At 45.2% G+C, this 14,493-nt stretch overlaps 1 protein-coding gene across 4 annotated transcripts in view; it reads left to right on the plus strand.

Moving 5' to 3' along the window:
• Positions 1-14,493, plus strand: part of GSG1L (GSG1 like) — a 55,458-nt gene that overhangs the window by 6,684 nt on the left and 34,281 nt on the right. For all 4 annotated transcript variants that reach the window (XM_074552834.1, XM_074552833.1, XM_074552835.1 and 1 more), the window contains exon 2: positions 9,707-9,754. In XM_074552834.1, the coding sequence (XP_074408935.1) occupies positions 9,707-9,754 (48 nt within the window). The remainder of the gene's footprint in view (positions 1-9,706; positions 9,755-14,493) is intronic.

Genomic DNA, 14,493 nt, shown 5'->3' on the forward strand with positions numbered 1-14,493 from the left:
TCCAGAGAGCAAACCTCCATTCCTGTTAGTGACAGGATCATTTTAGAGCAACCCCCAAAGTGCTGCTGCAGATCTGGTGTGACAAGGGGAGCACAGGAGCACAATCACCCTGTGCCCACCCCTTTGTTCTTCCCTAAATATCTGCCACTGGCTTCCCTAAATCCCTGTCATTGCAGACAACACAAAGACCTTCTGCATCAACCTGTGTTGCAGATTCACTTTATTGATTATCATTGGGATAAATAGATTGTAAACTGACTAAAGGACAGCCTCACAAGGAGACTGTGGCAAGTAATACAAAAGGGAGAATTATCCCAATGGAGACCAGATGTTTCCAGCTGTCCTCAAATTTGCTTTTGGGACTGATTCTGTTATTGCTGGGATTAGAAATCTAGGGAAAAAAAGGAGCTAAGGATACAATTTGTGTCACCTAAAGAAATAAAGGTGAGATGCATCCTGCAGCCAGCCCGTGGCCATCAGCAAATGTCTGTGCCCAGACTGATCAGCATCCTCATTGCACTCCTTGGGAGGTTACACTGCTCCTCCTGTGGGATCAGCTGAGCCCTGGGATTATGTGTTTGCCTCACTGGCCCAAAGAGAATCAGTCTAAGACCTTGCAATTCCCAACACAGAAGTTTTAATTTGGAGAGAATAATCCTGCTTTGACTGCGCCTCTTACGTACATGCCACACAAAATCTGGGAATATTGGCATTACAGAGGAGAGATTTTTTTCTGCATAACTGAAAATGTGAGCTGGCCTGATAGAGTTGTAAGAGCAGCATTACATTTTAAAGAAGGTTAAAAGCACCAGATGCCAAGGCCTAAAGCTCTGTGAGGTCACAGGTAGGTGCCAATTGCAGGGGGAGGATAAGAACCAAGTTGGGGGGCAGTGTATGTCTGTGGGGAGCATATAAAAGAGATTATTCTAGGGAAAAATCAGCACCACAGGCAACATCAGTGTGTGTTTTAAATGCCACGGTGCATGGGTAGGGTAAGAAAAGGGGAAGGTGAAATAGGTGCAGTGGGATTTCCAAGGTAGTCAAGGAGAAGAGAATCTCCTTCAAGAAAAGAAAGCTGATGTTCTGTAGTGTACCAGGCTGAAGAGCTAGAGGGGATGTAGTGATACCTTACACATGTATGGATAAAGAAAATAAAATTACTTAAATAATTCATAATTGAGGGGGGGAAAGTGTCAATCCAAGGACAGGTTCCCGCAGAGTGTGTCTGGACCTCACCTCCACAGAGGGCAGTGTGAGCAAAGAAAACCCAGGGGCTGAAATGGAGCCTTCCCAAGTGCCAGGCAGAGCTGCAGGAGAGAAGAGGAGTGTTTCTGGCATGAGGAGGCTTGGACTGAGTCCTGCATAGCTGATGTGTTGGTGTTTTAGGAGGTGCCTGTTCTGTGACATCCCTGCCCCAGGGGGCTGCTGGGTGCCAGTGGGAGCCAAGGCAAAAATAGCTGCTGACTGGGTGCCCATCACGTTTTCTGGAGGTTTTAATCTAATCTAAAGCAGCAGAAACTGGCTCCAGGTGGAGGCAGTGTGTGAGGAGGCTGCTCTGCCACTGCTGACATTATTCCAGCTGCTCAGGAGATAATTGGTATGGCTGCTCATGCACTGAACATTAAACTGATGATCTAATTTGGGATCAGAAGGGAAATCTCCCTCAGGCTAGATATCAGGGAGAGTAACAAATTTTTGCCTTCCTTAACAGCCTGGGAAGGATCCATTGCAGAAGAGCACTTGTGAACTCCTCCTAACAAATCCCTGGTATTTTGCTTTCAGGATGAGATAGCTCTGGCCATAGGAATTTACAGATTTATTCGTGTTCCTCACGAGAACTCTTGCTCCCTTCCTGTGGTACATGATAGCTGTGATTTCTGTGCTGGTGATTGCTTTATTGCAGACATTCAGGTTTTTATAGCATGTTGGGGATATTTTGTGTCTGCGGTGCTCTGGGAGTTTTGGATTTTGGGTCCTCCTGATCCTGCTGGGCAGACTAGCTGTGTGAACATCTATCATCCATAAAACATGGACATAAAGTCCCTGCAGGCTGAGCCTCACAACAGAGCAAAGGAAGGGACCAGGCAGCTAACTACTCCTTATTAGATGTGTTACTGTTCCTCATGTGTTTGGATGTGTCTGTTCTCAGCCATTTAACCCAGTAGCCTTAAAGGAAACATCTGAGGAGTTCTGGTGGCTCCTTGTAAATGGGATAAACTTCAAAGTGCTGTAAGATTAACACACAGGTCCCAGATTTCAAAGGGAACTGAGATGCCTTACCCCAGTGTCAGTGCAAAATATGAACAGATGCTTTCAGGGCTGAGGAAATGCATAAGGGATGGAAGATCAATGACTCTGGTACCCCCGTGGGCTTTAAATTACACCAGACTCAATCCTGATGTTAAAACTTTCCTTATGGGGGGTTAGGAGAGCTGGCTGACTGGCAGATCTCACAATTGGGATGTGCAGTTTGTTGTGATTTAACAGCTGATAATTGAGTGCTGCTCAGCCCCTCACTCACTCCTGCCCCAGAGGGCTGGGGAGGAGAGCCAGAGAAAGGCAACACCAGTGGGTTGAGATAAGAACAGCTTAATAAATAAAACACGACAACAAGAAGTAATAAAATAAAATATTGAATACATATATATATATAAATAAATAAATATATATCTATAAATAAAAATAGAGAAAAGGGGAGAGAAAGGACTAAAATCCCCCAAAAAGTGTTGCACAGTGCAGCTGCTCACTGCTGCCCAGCCCAGCCTAAAGCAGTGATAGCAGCTCCCAGCAAACTCTGCCCAATTTACACACTGAGCATCACATTCTAAGGTCTGGAATATCCCCCTGGCCAGCTCAGGTCAGCTGTCCTGGCCATGCCCCCTCCTGCTTTTTGTGCAGCTCCTGAGTGTCAGAGCATGAGGCACTGCAAAGCCCTTGATCTGGGCAAGCCCTGCTCAGCAGCACCCAAAGCACCTCTGTGTTATCAGCACTGTTCTCATCCTAAACCCAACATTCAGCCCTGTGCCTGCTGCAGGAACCAAACTGACTCTGTCCCTGCTGGAACTGGGATGGCAGGGAATGGGGCTGCTGGAACTCTGTCAGTCACAAATTGGTGTGACATCAGTGTTCTTGCTGCTGAACCAAAAGGCAGCATCAGCCTTTGCTGACGTAGCTTAGGAGGGAATACAAAAGCCAGTGAGCAATAAGAAGCAGGTGTAATTACTATGGAATGACATGGCTTGTTTCTGCATGTTTCCACTTGCCTGTGTTCCACCTTCCATTTGGCTACAAAAAAGGACTCAAAGCATGCTCACAATGTGGAAATTCAGTTAGGTAGAGACATTTCACCATGCTTAGACTCACTAGGTTTGGACAGACCAAAAAACTTAATCATTCAGCATTATTTCACTGTGCATCTCCCAGGCAGACAAAAAACACTAATGAGAAATTTGTTTCAAATTTATTGGGCACATGCTTGGGAATAAGGTTCACAAGAGGAAGTGCAAACACAACTTTTTGTCACTTGATTTCCAAAACTGGATATTTATTTCCAGTGTGGTGCAGTTCACTGCCTTTAAAAGTCATGGAGAAAAGGTTGAAGTTTCCTGTTTCCATACCCCAAGCCAGGGGTTCCTGCCTGGAAAAACAGGAAATCCCAACCCAAAGAGCAGCCAGGGCAGGCACAGGAGGATGGGAGAAGGAAAGACTTCATACAGTGAAGGACAGACAGCAGCTACATCTCTGTGAGGAGCATTGGGGACTGTCTTTCCCAGCTTTCTGGGTGTCTCAGGGATCCCGGACTGCCAATACCTACTTTACTTTGGCATATTTACATTGGCTCAGGGTCAGCACAATGTGTCACCCCTGGGATGAGCAGGTGAAACCCTCCCCTTCCCATTGTACAGCTTCAAAAGCTTAAATCACCTCAGAGCTCCTTGATTTAATGAAGTCAGCTCTAATTTGACACCAAAATCATTGAAAACCTCTCTCAGCACTGCTGTTCCCCCGATTTTCACAATCACTTGGAAACCCAACCTCCTTCCCAGCTCTCCAAATGATGGATGTGTGTACACATCCTCCAGGTCTTACCAAGATAATCAGCTGAATCTTGTGACTTGGCTGGCTTTCAATTAGACATGATTTGAGAGCAGCCCGTGGAGATGTTTGCTTTGAGATGCTGGGGAAGATTTTTCACATCAGGGAAGAGTTGCAGCCTGGAACAAGCAGTTGCCATGGCATAGTCCCAGCTCTGCCCACACTCCCTGCCCTGCACAGCCCTTCCCTGCTCCAACCCCCCAGGAGGGAACCCCGCCGTGGGAATGGGACCTCTGGGGTAAAATTAGCAACATTCCTTCGGGAATGTGCAAAATGAGGAGAAGCGCACCGCGCCTGAAATGGAAAAGTGGGAAGCTCTGCATTTTTCCCACTTGGAGACGTAGGAAGTTGGAAGGGGTTGGGTTTTGCTGAAGGAGAACGGCAGCACAACATTCAGGTTTAAAAGCAATCCCAGAGGCAGTACAGGCTGTGAGTAATCCCTGAGAAATTGGGCAAATTCTCAAGATATTTAGAGGTAGAAAAAATATTGATGGGCAGCAGCGATGAGTGGCAGCTGTCAGAGGAAGAGAAAATAATTATCTGCGTAATTCAAGACATATTTTTGTGCAATTCTGTGTGAGCTTGTTTATTTTCCAGAAGAAAATATCGCTTCAGCAAAATCAACAGGGTCAACTGGAAAATGTTGATTTTACTGATTAGCACTCAATTTTTTGTTAGGGGAAAAAAAAATTCAATTAAGTGCTCTGAGATGATTTTAAACAAAGTTTTCATATTTCAGTTGGTAATTAACCTGATCCAGCTCAGTTTGAGTGAGCCTATTAACCTGTATTTTCCCTCATGTAGTGCTTTTTTTCACTGAAGTTGTGTTGGAGTCCTCAACCTCATCTAGGCTGGGATCCCTGGAGGGTTATATCTTTTTTTAGACAAATACAATGATTTTACTCTCAGTAGATGATGTGGGATCTCATCAGAATCACATGACTCCAGATATAATTGGAGAGATAAAGATGTGTTAGGGCCTAGTGGGAAAAAAAGGGGACCTTGTCTGTTGTAGGCTGGGAGCCAGGGTGTTACTAAAAGGGAATGTTGTTTAAAAGAAATTTAATCATTTAAATTTCCATCATAACTGCACTCTTGAACTCGTAAAATTTTATGCAGAGTAAGTGGATACAGACAGCTTTTCTTTCTTCTTTTTTTTCGCGAGATGAAAAGCAGAGTTATAACAGAGTTCAGCCAGAACTACCAGATTTCTTTTAAGTCAATTTATTTAACTTGAATATTTTCAAACCGTGTCATTGCAAGACATACAAAGTAGAATTTTTTCAGGGTTGTTTTTATTTTGCTGCTGTCATTACTAATCAGGCATTTTCCCCTGGCTCAGAGAGGAAAGAACTCGCTAATGCAGGACCCATAAGCAGGACCCAGAACATCAAATTCTGCTCTTTGCTATGACAACAGCTATGTTAGAAACAGAATATTGTCTTGAAGTGCTTTTTTGGTGCTTTCTCTGCCCTCTTCCTTATTTCCAATCTAAACCACCAGGCTCCTGGGCTGTGCGAGGTTCTGAGAATAGGAGCAAACAAACTCCACCTTTTATGTGGAAGAAGGAGTAGAGTGTGGGTCTCCCAAAGGCTTAAAGGCAGAGGGCACACAGGGCTTGGGTGAACATCTGTGTGCTGGAGTTCAGACCCAATTTCTGTGCACCCAGACCTGCCTTTCAGCTGCCCTGTGCAGCTCTCTAATTCCACAGGACCAGGAGGAATTCCAGGAATTCCATGGTGGAAGCCCCAGCCAGGCATGTGTGATGTACCCACAAGGTGGGCAGGGCAGGGCAGGGCCCTGGAGCAAGCAAACCCTGGGACCTGGTGGTTCTTTGGACCTGTTTGTCTTGATTTTCTGTCAGGCTAGAGAGGAGCTGAACTCGAGCTCCGCCTTGGGAAGGTGAGGATTTGCCTCCAGCAGAACCCCAGCTGTCCCTGTGTGTGTGACACTGACCCTTCAGTGGGGCAGGTGATGGAGCTCCTCCACCTTGCAGGGAAAGGGAGGTGTCAGAGAGAGCTGTGCCTTCATCAGCACCCACAGAAACGCCACCCTCAGCACCAAACTCCCTCCTCTTCCTCCTCTGCCTGCCCAGCTCTGCAGATCCTGCTGGAACACCTCCACCTGTTCCCACTGCAGATTCATGGGGCCATCCCGCTGGGGGTCCCTCAGATATTTTCATGGGCTCTGCATTTGTTACCCACACAGCCTCAACATTCTTCCCCACCCACCAGCTCAGTCTTTCCAGATGTGTCTCCTCCCACTCTCTGGCTGCTCCAGCTTGAAGTTCCCCAGCAAGCTACAAACACTCACAGACATGCACATATACAGAATTGGATTAATTAATTAGGAATCATTAGCCACAGATAAACTTTGGACTCTTGGTAGCTCCCAGTCCTGCAGATCCTGTGACATGTCCCCTCCTTGGGAAGGCCCAGCAGAGCCCCTGCAGGGTCAGTGTGATTAGGAGCAGTGTGTTTGCAGGGACTTGCACAGATGATGTTTTTACCTCACCCTCAGGAAGCCTCAGGAGAAGCTGGTACCAAATGCTTTTCCCATGGCTGCTCAGGTGCTGGTCAGCCCTCTCTGCTCAGCCTCCAGCCTCTCCCTGTCCATGCTGAGCTCCACAGAGTCCCATGAGCACTGCTCATGGCCGCTGCTCCTGTGGGGAAGCGTAGAGAAAAATTCCAGCCAGGTCCCACCTCTTCTTTCTGCTTGAGTGAAGAGAGGAGAGGTCACTCCTTGGCTTCCTTCCCTGTCAGGATCACAGCCACAAACAGGGGAGGGCAGAGCTCTCAGGGGATGAATCCCAGGGACTCTTCTTGTTGCTTCTCTGAACAATCTTTTGTATATTCTCTAAAGACTCTCCAGGAGCATGGATAGGGGGAGAAGATGCATCTGGAAAAGGACAGCACAGCAGGATAAACTCTGCCAAGTCTAAAATTAAACTTAAGAGGGCTTAAGAGATCAGTTATACAAGATACCCAAAAATAACTTAGAATAAATCCTAAGAGGAACAGTGAAAGCACTGCTGACATCTTCAGTTCTCAGCGAGATGCATGTCTGCATGTGCAAGTGTGACTGTGCTTTATAAATACCACCAGTGGCTACCATTGAAAATGGAAGAGGGTCTCCAGTGCTCCAGCAGCAGGAACAGCGAAGGGAAGAGTCAGGAAATGCTTGTGCAGCTCCTGCTGTGACCTTCAGCAGCAAGCCAGGCACAATCAGCCACTGAAAGTGAGGTGGCATCAGGATCCTCTCTGTCTCCAGCCACTCTTTTTGCTATGGCTCCTAGAGGACTTTTTCTGGGCACTCCAGCACTTTCTGTCTATGTTATTTGAGCTGGAGGCCTCACCACAGGGAGAGATGGTGTTTTGGGCAGGCTGAGTTTGAGGGAGGAAGAGGATGCTCATTCCTCCCAGCAGCCTGTGACCTCCCTCTCCTCTGTCCTGCAGCCAAACTCTGGTAACTCAGAGCCTCTGTTGAAAGGCACCACCAGCTCTCAGAGCAGCCTGTGCACATTTTCCAGTAGCAAAGGCCATTCCCCTTTGCCTTTCTTGGGATAACAATCTGGAGAGCCAGGTGTTAGTTAAAGGTTTCCAGTAATATGGCTTTGGATTCCCTGTAACACAAGTGAGGGATGATCAGTGAGAGACAGCCTGAAATCAGGTTCAAATAAAACTGTGATAAAAGTAATAACTTACATCTGACAAAAAAACCACAAAAACCAGAGCCAAACCACATATCCATATGGCTACAATGAAAAATCCTGTTTAATCTGCTTATATCAAGTCCCAATCTAGAGGTCACTCTCCCTATATTCCCTTGATTTTATGTCAATAAAATTCCTGAAAAACCTCATATCCTTAAACTCAGAGGCTCTGGATGAGAATGTTTTCTGCTTACACCTTAGTATATTTCACAGTCCACTTGCTTATCTGGATTTCTTGGTCAGAAACCTAAAGTAAAGAACCTGGGTGAGCTGGGCTTCTTCTGGCCCTACAAGCAAACAAAGGATGAGTGCACTGGTGCCAGAGCAGCTACCAAAGTTTGGGTTGGGTATCAGGAAACACTTTTCCAGAGGTGGACCAGAGTGGGAAGAAAATCCATCTCTGAGTCACTAAGGGATGGGTATTACCATCCTTGGAGCATTTCAGAATTTGGGTGGGAAAATCATGTTCTGTTCTGAACAGGAAATCTGCAGGGCTGGTAATTTCTATGAGCCAGAAGTTATCTTTCCATCTGTCTGCCCCAAAACTTACTGACATTCCTTCTGCCCAGATAGAGCCTGCCCTGTATCTGGAAACAGAGATGGTGCTTTGGCAAGCCAAGTGTCACTTCCTTTTCTTGGCTGTCCTCTGGACTCACAGAGCAGAAATCCTTCCCCTGGACAAATCAAAATGTGCATGTCAGTGTCAAGTGAACCTTTTCTTTTATAGCTACTTAGACAATTGACTAGGTACACATCACCTCTCAGTGTATTTAGCATGGATTTAACACTGCTAAAAGTAAATAAAAAGAAGAAATAATAGCATTAAAATAATAGATTCTTATGTCAGCACAGCTATCATTTGAATGATTGCATTTATCTCAATCTTGCCAGCAAAGGCACCAGAAAGGTGAACACTTTATATTGCTTTTTATGTATACTGAATTACAAATAGGAAAAAATACACTGACTTCACCATCACTGTGGCATTTCACTGTTTATTCTTTTTTAATGGCTCACCTTTCCTAAATTAGTCTTTTGAACTTTGTAATTAAAAATGAGCAAAGCTAATTTAGAAAAAATAAAACAGCCTAGTCCTATAACTGCCTTTGCATCAATTACAGTCTTAAAGGGCAAAATGGACTTTTTCCATGACCTCTGGCAGATGTGCCAGCACTCCTTGGAGCATATCAGATCAAAAGGAACACATACACTTGGTAGAGGGATGCACCCAGGCCAGAGGAATTATTTGATAATGTTTGGTTACCTAAAGAAGTAAAAAGAAAGGTCAAAGCGCCCACCCTAAGATACAACTCCTGTTCAGAAACTCCTCAAGAACTCCTGCAAGGGCAAGGTGGTGTCCTAAACAGAGAGAATTTAATTTACAGTGGAGCACAGGGAGGGGCACAGGCTGTGATGCTCAGAGCAAGGCATTTGCCTCCTTTTGAAACAAATTTTTAAAACATTTATACATTTCCTTAGCTTCTTTGTGCTTCAGGTTTGGACTCAGTCACATCTGTGTATGGAGAGCTCTGTGCCTGTGCAGTGCCCCAGCACTGGGAGCTCTGGTCACTCTGGGTGGGCACAGGCATCGTGTGGTGATGAGAAAGTAAAAGTGTGGGTGAGAGGGGCCCATGCCCTGCCAGTGCCAGCTGCTGAGGCCCCTGTGTCACCCCAGCCAGAGCTGGGGAAGAGCATCACTGGCCCAGCAGGGGCTCAGCCAGCAAGGGAGGATTTCCTGCACTCCCAAGGGAAGTGCAGCCCTTGGGCACAGGGGAATGTCTGTCCCCAGTGTCCTGGAGAGACTGGGCTGGGAGTGAGGGCAGGAACCCCAGGCACAGAGAGGAGGCAGAGCGACACCAACCCACTCCTGTCTCCTAAAACAATCCTTTTCTTTTAAAGGTGAAAAATGTCGAAGTTTTATTGACCTTGCCCCGGCTTCTGAAAAAGGTAAGAGCACACAGCCAAGGCTGTTTCCTCTCATCTTACAGATTGCATCAGTGTTGTGTCCTGTGGGACCTGAGTGCCAGGGGAGGCAGGATCCCCCAGCACACAGGGACCCACATGCCATCCATGTTACACACAGGCAGCTGGAACAAGCTCCAAGGCTCTGTGACAGCTGTTTGCTCACTTTGTGCAGGTCTGTCATTTATTTGATCTTAACTCAGATGCCTTTCTTCAAGAAAATATTTATTTATGTTGTAAGACAGATGTCACTGTCATATTTTCTGAAAAATCCCTTCGCCAAGATTTTTTCTCCTGGGAAAAGGAGAAGCCTCAGAGAAAAAACAATATTATCTCATTTGCTTCTCCCTGTTTTGCTGCTTTGGAAGGTGGCTGGAGATTGTTTGCCAACAGGTGCATGTTTGATTGGTTTCATGTGAATTGTTTTTATTTAATGACCAATCACCATCAGCTGTGTTGGACTCTGAGGAGTCAGTCATGAATTTTTCATCATTCTTGTTAAGCCTTCTATCTGTATCCTTTCTCTATTCTTTAGTATAGTTTTAGAATAGAATAGAATAGAATAGAATAGAATAGAATAGAATAGAATAGAATAGAATAGAATAGAATAGAATAGAATAATTATAAATTCACCTTCTAAGAACATGGAGTCAGACTAATCTCTTCACCTCATCCTGGGGACCCTACAAATACCACAGACAGACATTTCCCTTCTTCCTCTAGTGAGGATGGAAATGCTGTGTGGTCTCCTCAAGCCATGAAGATATTAATGGTCAGAAAAATAGTCACAGTAGCAAAATACCTCTCTGTGAGGAGGAGTCATCCAGATGCTTCTTTGGTTGGTTTACCCTTGTGAAAATGTATATACTCAAGTGCACAGAAGCAGGTTGCAACCATTTTCCTCACCCTGGTATTGAAGTTCGATTATCATTGAGATTTCTTTCATTTTGAAAATCTATAAGGGGAAAAAAATGCTCAATAGAGCTCAATTAAAGTGAACTGAGCCCATCCTGGTCCCAGCTGATGAGATGCCCCATATATTTTGTCAGGTCACTTGAGACAATCCCAAAACCTTCTGGGCACAGGGTGCCTTCCTCAGGCTTGGTGGAGCAGCAGTAAGTGGTGTAAGGAACAATTTCCCTTAATTTGCCTGAATTGCTGATCCACTGGAAAATGGGAAGAAAGGCAATTACTGCTAATAAAGCAGGGGGATATTGCAGGGAGAGAAACAGCCACAGAGCCTCTGTGAAATTCATTGTAAGCAAACCCAAATAAATTATGCACATAAGGGAAGAACAAGCCTGGGATTAGTGTCGCTAATGGGCTCCCAGTTAAATCTCACACACACAAATGGGACCTTGGGGCACAAAGGCTCTTACAAAACCAGCAGCTCAACGCTCAGCAGCCACCAGAAAACAAACTCTGTGATAGAAAACATGACAAAAGGACTCAGTGATGCCTTTTGGGCTATCTAAAAACAGAGACCAGACAGAATTAAGGAAATAAAAAGCAGTTCTATTTATTGAAGGGCCTTCAGGTACATTTAGGGCAGATTAAGCTCCCCAGGGGATGCGCCCAAAATGAAAGTAGGGTCACGGATTTTCACACTTTTATAAGTTTGGTCCATTTGTACATTGGGGGTTAATCTTCCAATTACAGATTCAGGTAATGAAGTCATTTACCCCAAATTTTCTCCCCCCAGCTCACTTTTGTTTCCATCTCAGGCCTGAGGCAGTGAGGTGTCCTTGACTGCCAGGCCTGGACAGGAATTGTTGTGTCTGCCCAGAATGGGACAGCAGCAGCTCCCACTGTGTGTGGAGTTTGGAGTTATACACTAAAAACTGCAGGATTACAAATACATGAAAAATACAAAAGCTAAAACTCAAAGGCATCATCAGGAGCAGGGCAGAGCCACAGAGCTGAAAGCTGCACTTTGCTGTAATACACTGGGGTATTTTGTGCTTTTCAGTGCAGCTCCCAAAACAGCAATGAGGATCTCAAAGTTCCAGAAAGTTCTGTCCAAGGATGGGAGTGGGACTGGTGCTGAAGGAGAGACACAGGAGAGGAGATGGAATAGACAGGGCTGGGAGAGGAGCTGGAAGGGCAGCTGGGCAAGGGAATCTCAGCCGGGCAAGGGAACCTCAGCTGGACAAGGGAACGTCCCTGCCTTGCCCTGCCAGGGCTGTGGGCACAGCGAGCCCCTCCAGCAGACAGAGCAGAGCTGGCTCAAGGTGCCTGCTCTAAAGGCACTGGGGTGGGTTCCTGCTTTATCCCCTTTCTCTGGAACTTGCAGAATGCTTGGTGGCATCACCCACACACTTTCCAAAACAGCATTTAGTGCTTTACTTTCAGGATTTCTTTTGGTTGTGTGAAATGCTGTCAGCATTTTTTTTTCCAGGAGAATTTTAGAGTTGTTGCATGATGTCAGTGCATATTTCTAGATGATTCTGTTTTTCTTTTTTTGAGGAAGGAAGGCTCTTTCTGTGTAGTGTTATGAAGAAAATTCTGTCTATTTCAGAAGACTTTCTATGGAGTTGTAAGGCATATTGACAGAAAGAGAGGGGAATGCTTTGTTAGAGATGGAAAGTGCTGACCATCAGACTCATAAACAAAACCAGAATAAATTCCACAACTGTACATCAAGTTGGACTCTGCAACATGGTTAATCTGAAATTTTCACCATCAGTCTTGTACTCTCCAGAGCTACTTTCACCACATGTGAAGAGAAAATTGATGCCTGATTTACTTTCACTGAACAATTCTTTAATGTCTTGATTTAATCTGCTCTTTTCCAGTTAGAAGGAAATTCCCATTCCTTCAATTTCTTCATCCCCTCACTCAGCATTCACTTTAATGGGCAGAGGCTCATCAACTCCTCAGTTCCAGCCAGTCCAAGTCAATGAGAAAGGATGAAATACAGTGAAAAGCAAATTTGAGCTCAGTTCAAACATTGTGGTTTTCACAGGCAATCATGTAACTGGGAAAATTGGGACTAAACTTAGCTTCACAATGAGACTGCAACTTATTCACTTTCTGTACATATCCTTTAGCATCATTACCACCAAAATGTGGTTGTTTATCTGAAATGTCTCTGCAATTTTGTTTATCTCAAATGTCTCTGCAATGTCTCTCCATTACTGCAGCTGAGGACTCAGGTTTCCCAAAGTTTTCCTTTTAGTTGGTTTTCCCTGGCCCAAAGAGGATCCCTGTCTGACCAACTTCTAAGCTAAACAGAGGCTCCTGAAGCCCATGCACATCATCCTTCACTTTTAAGACAACTTTTAGGACATGCTATGAACACATTCAGTGCAGTTGCACAGCCCATCTTTGCTTGGGTCCACCACCAATTAACAGCAAGGTGGTGTTAAACTCCTGCAGATTATTTAACATCCTCTGATATAGAAAAGGATTACCATAAAAACTCACAGTAAATAAAACCATCCATGATGAGGTCTAGTCACATCCCCACCACAAACCTTGCATTCATAAATGAAAATTCTTCCAGTAAAAATCTCATATTTTATGGCTGAGCTTCCTGTCTTTATGCATTAGTGCTGATCTCCAGTGTAGCTGGGAAATGCATCTCTGATCAGTTATTGTACCCTTGTCATATATCTCACCAATGACATCTACTAAAAGGAGGCAGCAAAATTTGGGGCAAACAGACCCACAGTATGGTATAAATAAGCATTTCCAACCCACACTAGGAGAGCTTTTTCCTGCATTTAAGGCAGCTGCCAGCAATCTGTCAGAACCTCATAAGCCTAACATTGAATTTATTAGCTGTTGCTGGTTCTTAGTGCCAAAGCTGCTTAGCAAAATCAGCTTCATGATGGTAGATATTAACTGGGAAAAAAACCCCACATTTTCCTGTGAGAGTTTACATTTGCTATTGATAAAAATGATAGAGCAATAGCTGGTTACAGTGGCCAGGCTTTTAAAGGGCTCTCACTGAGCAGATGTTGGGGCCCACAAAGTGCTCTAATTTTCACTCCAGACATGAGCAGTAAGACAGCAAATATTTCCAAAAGGAGCTGGAAGGGAGCTGTCAAAGTAGGCTGGACCTGATATTTCAGTTCTCAGTTCCTTCTGGGATATTCTCCACAGAACTTAATCAAAGTTTTGTTTCTGCTGAATATTTTGCTGCCTGATGAAGAAAAGGGAGATTTTTTCAGCAAGGGATTGTGGTGTCCCACCAGGACACTGAGGCTGGCACACTCCTCACCGTACTCCTCCTCATCCCATGGCACCTTCTGTCATCCCATTCCCATGGCCTCAAATCCGTGCCCAAGAAAAATCCCAAGAGGCTACAGAGGATGCATTCAAAAGGAGGAAACCAAGACCAAAAATTCCAGGAATAGTGGTTTTAAAAGTGGTTTTTAAAGTTGTGAAGAAGGGGAACCACAACATCACAATGGAGAGCAAAAGGTCCCATAAATGATCAGATAAAAGCTTTCAGTGACCACACCACCACAGGTGGACACATCCACAGGTGTTATCTTTCTTCCCCTTGCTGTGTGAGATTGCAGCTCCTGCATCCTCCTCTGCATCACTGCCAGCTCTCCAGCCCAGCTCCTTGGGTAAGAGAAACCAGCTGGAAGCAGCCCTTGTGCTGGAAGCATTTTGCTGGAGAAGAGCAGGGCTTTGCAGGGAATGTGGTGCCCCCAGCAGTTCCTGGCATGGTGCTGGTGGAGGCTGGGACTTTGCAAGCACCTGGAGTGCCC

The sequence above is a fragment of the Zonotrichia albicollis genome, chromosome 16 (genome assembly GCF_047830755.1).
Source record: "Zonotrichia albicollis isolate bZonAlb1 chromosome 16, bZonAlb1.hap1, whole genome shotgun sequence".
NCBI lineage: Eukaryota > Metazoa > Chordata > Aves > Passeriformes > Passerellidae > Zonotrichia > Zonotrichia albicollis.